General features: G+C 45.6%; 1 protein-coding gene across 1 annotated transcript in view; it reads right to left on the bottom strand.

The window, feature by feature from the left end:
• Nucleotides 1–4,085, bottom strand: part of LOC144768330 (ankyrin repeat domain-containing protein SOWAHC-like) — a 50,460-nt gene extending 46,375 nt beyond the window's left edge. Inside the window, exons 1-2 of the mRNA XM_078651908.1 lie at nucleotides 3,979–4,085; nucleotides 2,495–3,017 (exon numbers count right to left, since the gene is read on the bottom strand). Coding sequence (XP_078508034.1) covers nucleotides 2,495–2,618 — 124 coding nt within the window. The 5' untranslated portion in view covers nucleotides 2,619–3,017; nucleotides 3,979–4,085. The remainder of the gene's footprint in view (nucleotides 1–2,494; nucleotides 3,018–3,978) is intronic.
• Between the last annotated feature and the right edge of the window lie 1,915 nt (nucleotides 4,086–6,000).

The raw sequence follows: 6,000 nt of genomic DNA on the forward strand, positions 1-6,000 counted from the left end.
CAGAAAGAACTTTATGCTGAGCGACCAGGCATAGGCCTATATACAGCTAGATTAACTGCAAGGCATACCCTCACCTACTAGGTACACCTACACACCCAGGTACTGTCATCTTATGTTGGGTTCTGCTATCACGCTGAGGTACAGCCTTGTTTACTGTGTTCTGATACATATGTTGGTTATAGAATCATCTGCCTGCTGCAGCCTCCTATTCCAAGGTACAGTGACCCTATGTCAGGTTCTGATATCGTACAGTTGGGCACATCCTCATATTGTGTGCAAAACATGCCAAATATAACTTCATATAAAAGGTACAGTCATTATAAATAAGGCTGAGCGCAGCCTTTGTAAACTGAAGTACAGCACTCAAGTCAAGACTCTTAAGTGTCTCTGCAATCTTGTATGCTAAGTATAGCTTCAAAAGCCATGAACCAACATATGGTAAATTACTTCCATGCTATGCTGGAGACTGAAATCTTATACCTAGCTACAACTATAAGTGCCTGGGGATAGCATCAAACTTCTAGGCGCAGCCTGCATTGCCCATGAATCACTACGATATACCGATACAACTTCACTTGGCCCCGTTCAGCCATTTATCCTAAAATTATTAGTGCTGTACAATTTTTTGAAAACGTATATGTACAATATATTCAATCAAGCAAAAGCGTTCTAATTTAATAAGCAAGGCTGCACAAAGGTGAGCTACTCAGAGGTAAATGGAGAGCTACAATAGCTCACGAGCTACTGGTTGGAAACCCAAGAGCCATTACATGCCAGGTGCATCCTGAGCTGCCCTTACACCGCCATCATAGGTGAAAAATACCAATTGTGTGTGGCAGTTTCCTATGCCAACGAAATGATAACATATTTCATGCATTTTTTAGGGTTCATGCCATGCTGTACCTCAAATGATCAATCGGTACTATAATTATCATCAAAGAACAGATCTGTACACCAAGGTACCTTGCATTCCTTCATGCAGGACGACACTGAACCATCAAAATAAAAACTACCATTCACTAAAGCATCAAAGAAAAATTGTGAAGAGCATCTGGTCAAAGGATATGCATAATATACGGTTTGCAAATAAGCCTTCTCCAACTGAACCTTCACATTATTCTCTCTCCTTAAATCTTGCTACCAAAAATATCCCTTTCTCTGCAGGTATTCACTTTTCGCACTCCTCGCCATACCACTGTTCATGTTACAAATATTCTTCACTTCTACATTTCAGAGCCTAAACAGTTATGCATCGATGTCTGGCTGCTGTAATCCGAAGGTAATTGAAGATATATGTATTGTTTAGGCACTGAGGTTGGTTAATATGCAGGGGGGAGGAGCCACAAGCAAAAGGTTTGGTGAGAAAAAAAAAAAGAATAAAGATACATGATACCGAAGCAGGAACAGCTAAGAGACTGGTGAAAATCAGGAATGAGTAGGTAGATAAATAAGCATGTTGTAGGATTTGGGTGCACCTGCAAGAGCTGCCTAATGTGTCCCAATGTCTTTATCCTGCTAGAGCACACTGGCATCAAAGGTAAAACTGCAGTTTGGGGCGACCTTAAATTCAATCTTACCCAAATTTGTTTCTGCTGGAAGCCATACAAGAGATTACCTGTCCACCCAAATCCCCTGGAAACCCCCTACAGAGAACAACTACTACTGTGCAAACGTTATATCGAAGAGACCTGCTTGTGCACCACTCAAAAGCGCCACAATAAGTGCAGAGGGGGTCCTAAAGAGACCTACTGTCACAGTTGAAAGGCCCTACAGAAGAGACCATCTTTTGAACTGCTTACATTTCCTGCACGCTATAGCTTGCCACACATGACATTCACTAACAGACAGCCCTTGGTCTTAACAGAGACAGAAGCACGCAAACACATTGTCCAACTGTTCTAAACGAAGATACACCCCCAACACACAATGCTAAGTCTTTGGGGGAAAAAAACTCACACACACTATCCAAAGGCCCTAGAGAAGAGACAGTTACAGACTGCCACAATATCCTACATAGGATTCACTCAAACAAAACAAAGATTTTGATGACAAAACTAACAGACCAGTGAGTGGAGTGTTGGGAGTCACACTACAGATAAACAGACAGCTCAAGCTTCCAATTATCTGGGCCTTGGAAAAACAGTACACTGCTTGTTAACTCAAACGTCTTTCAGGGGGCACTCAGGCTGAAATCTAAAGCAGCGAGTCCCACAAAAGATACAGAAAAACAAAGTATTGTTTAAACATCAACTTTTGCCTAAAATGCTAAACAACTTACCAGTAACACCCGCTGCTTGGATGTTCACTGCACGGGCGTCACACTCAAAAGCACTCAGGAAAGGAAACTAACAAGCTATGCAGAAGTCTGACGACTGCCAAAGGAATGGGAGGGGCGAGGCAAACAGACTGAAAGAGTTTAGGAATAAGAAGAGGACAGAAGAGAGAATGAGGTGCCAATACCCACTTAGAAGCACCCACCATTTTAAAACCATACCTCGCAGTTGGGGGTCTACATGGTTGATAAGTGATTGGTATCGGGCAAGCAGCTCAGAGTTTTTGGCTTTCCCTCCTTCTGCACGTAGGAAGCAGAGCAATTCTTCTTCGCTGAGCTCCTCCATTGGATCAATGCAGTCAATGCAAAGCCAGTTCTCAATCCCAGAGGGCAATCTGCCTGGTTAAATGGAGCAGGTGGCAAAGGAGTTCTCCTTCTATGTCCAACAGAAGGAAGCCTCAGACAAATCACCAAAAGCATCTATTGCTCAGCATTCCATCCCAGGTGCAAAGGGGAAGACCCCAACCATCATCTCAGGCTTTCGCAGTTAGGGTGGGGCATCAGGAAACTGCTCTAATCAAGGATGTGCTTGCAAAAACAATGTAATATGAAGAATGGTGTCCAGCTCCAAAACGCCATAGATAGGTTCAGCCACAAACCCCGGAATCCTACCACTATCCAGGACAAATTCCAAAAAGTGGTTGAAAACGGGCAATCTTCAAATCTAAACAGTAATTTCAGTGTCCTGCAAAGATATTAAAGAAAAACTTCACAATCAGATCCCCGCACGCTGATTAGCAAGAACTGCATCAGTTATATGCAAAATAATTACTATTGCTACAAGTTTCTTTGTGTGTGCATGGGATTAAACAAATTGAGAGTCCTTAGTAAGAAAGTGTACCAGCTAAGTACTAGGGTCAAAACCAAGAACCAGCTAATTCCACATCAAAACAAAGGTCGGGTGAGACCCCCACACTAGTTAAACGATATATACCATAACCCTCCACGAGCTACTCATGTGCATAAGAACTGAGCAGATCAGCCTAAGGCTCAGCACCCAGGACGGCATACCCCTATGGGGGCAGAACCCTGGCCCAGACAAACAAGTGTAAATCAGTATCATGGGCCGGCTTCCCACGGAGTAAGATCCACGGGGGCTCTAAATACCATGTTGCAGCTAGGCCCTGCTGGTCAGAATCATGGTACAGACACAGTATAACAAAACCATGGGTTGCTTGGTTGCTTCATGGGTTGGGTGTACCTATAGGGTTTACCCAATCCATTTAAGGGATTACTATGTCAACCATGTGCGTTCTAGGGGTCAGAACCACGAGGCAGCAAGACACCAAAGGTCATCTCTCAGGCTCGGGTCAGGCTCATGGGCCAGAATCAGAACATAAATAAACCAACCCCCTGCGAGTCACAGCCATCAGTCAGTTAAAACCCGCAGCTTGCCCTGTGTGTTATAAGTATAGCCTATTCAACCCCATGAGAGCCATAATCACTGCCAGTCAAAACCACCGGGCAGCTGGCCCGCTCCCAGGAGTTTATCAAACTTAACGCTGCGGGTCAGAACTTAAGACAGGCTGACTAGCTCCTCTCTCCGACAGTCGGTGCTCCCGGACATACCTCGAAGTCCCCGGACCAAAACCCACGCCCCAGCCCCAGCCCGCCCCCCGCCTCTGTTACAGGCGCCACCCTCATACCGGGCACACGGAATCACTGGGGTGCCCTCATGCGCGCGCGGGGGTCAGGCATCACTGCCGAGGCTGCACCACTGAGGCAGCCAGCGAGGTGGCAGGGACACGGCGCATGCGCAGGAGAGGGGGGCCCGTCGCGCGACGTGCGCATGCGCGGACGGAGGCATCAATCCTATGGGACTGTATCTAGTTCAGAGAGGAGAGCGCATAAAAGTTTATGGAGAGAAAGAGAGAGGGAAGAAAAGAGCGCGAACGTTAAGAAAGAAAGAACGGAATATTGAGTAGAAACTGAAGATAATACAGGGAAAGGGTATTGAAAAGGAGGGAGAAAAGAAGAGGGAATGTGAAAGGTGGACCAAGGTGGATAAAAAGCAGAGGCAGGTTAAAAAGAATGACAAGAGGAGTGAGGAGCAAAATGAGGTAATGCGATGGTCAGAATTGAAATGTATTTATTTATTTATTTATTTAATGCGATTTTATATAGCGCGAACATCACCCGAAGGTGTCAGAGCGCTTTACAAAAGAACCAGTTGCCACACATAAAGATTTAGGATTACAGGAGTTACATAAAAGATACAAACGGAAAAAATTGCAAATGTACAGGTTGTAAAGTCACACAGGAAGAGATACAAACAGAAAATAATTGCAAATGTACAAGTTGTAGAGTCACACAAGGAAGAGATACAAACGGAAAAGAAAAAAAAATGCCAGTAAACGGAAAAGACCGTGAGCGAAAGAAGAGAGGATGTTAAACTAAGTAAGGGGAAGGAAATGGAGCGAGAAAGAAAGAACGGCAGGTTTTTTTGTGGCATATTTATATAGCGCGAACTCGATCCGAAGGTATTGGAGCGCTTTACATAAGCACCGTATTTACATTACACATTCAGGCACGGGGATTTGCCCAGAATCACAGGATGTAGACGCGACCCCGAGGCTGGAACCCTGGTTTCCAGCACCAAAGTTTAACCGACGAACCACATCCTCTCCCCAGTTGAGTGGGATAACCAGCGGGTGATATTTAGTTTTAAAAAAATCTGTCCAGACGAACTTTGTCCTCAGCACGGTTTATTGGGCAGACAATGTTTTAGTCAGTCGTAGTGATTGTCCTGGGTCCCTGTTTACTCACACGCCCCCTCGGATCCGCACTCAGTGAGTGACTCTGCCGCTCCCGCCCCTCTCCTGGGCACTCACTCCTGCCAGCAGGGGAAACATCTGTTCCCTATTTCCGCAGCCGGCCGTGCCAGCTCTCGGGCGCGAGCCTGTTTGCCAGATCGGAGTGTTTATTTATCCCTGGGAAGGCGAAAAGCGGTTTTGACTATAACAGGAAAGATTTGGGACTGCGGGAGGGACCCAGGAAAGCCACTCCCAGGCTCAGAAAAAGCCAGACTTGCCCTTTTCGCTGACACCACTGCAAGAGCAGGCATTGGCACAGGGCAGTGGAATACCAGCCGCATTTAACAACATGGCAGAGAAAACACAATATTCGAACTCACACGGATGAACGGGGGGAGGGGGTGTTGTGTTATGTCACGTAGTTTGTTGCACGCTGACAGAGTTTTGTAGGGGCCTCGGTACTGCATCATCGGAGAATTGTGTACCCCCAGTGAGATACATTGACAGAGCTGTCTGGGTCTTTTACTGGCATATCAGGGCATGGTACAGTCCATGAGGGAGGTACATTGTAGGAGCTCAGTGGAGCAGTAGTAAGACTTCAAAATATCCTTAAAACCAACAATGACACAGAAGTAGTCCGTGGTGTCTTTGTAATGGTGCTTTTGGAAGATGTTGTAGGAATAAGTGTGTAGGAACAAGTGTGATGTGTGTTGAAGTAGTTCGTAAGTACAGGGATGTTCATGTCGGGAGTGAGCTACATTTATATACGTCTGTGGGGCAGAATTGTGATATCTGGGTATGCTAAACATCAGGGGTGAGTTACATTGGCAGATCTCTAAGAAGGCTGATATTGGACACCAGTGGATGCTGCAGATTAGACGTGAGGTACATTGAAGAAGATCTGAGGGAACATCC

The sequence above is a fragment of the Lissotriton helveticus genome, chromosome 7 (genome assembly GCF_964261635.1).
Source record: "Lissotriton helveticus chromosome 7, aLisHel1.1, whole genome shotgun sequence".
NCBI lineage: Eukaryota > Metazoa > Chordata > Amphibia > Caudata > Salamandridae > Lissotriton > Lissotriton helveticus.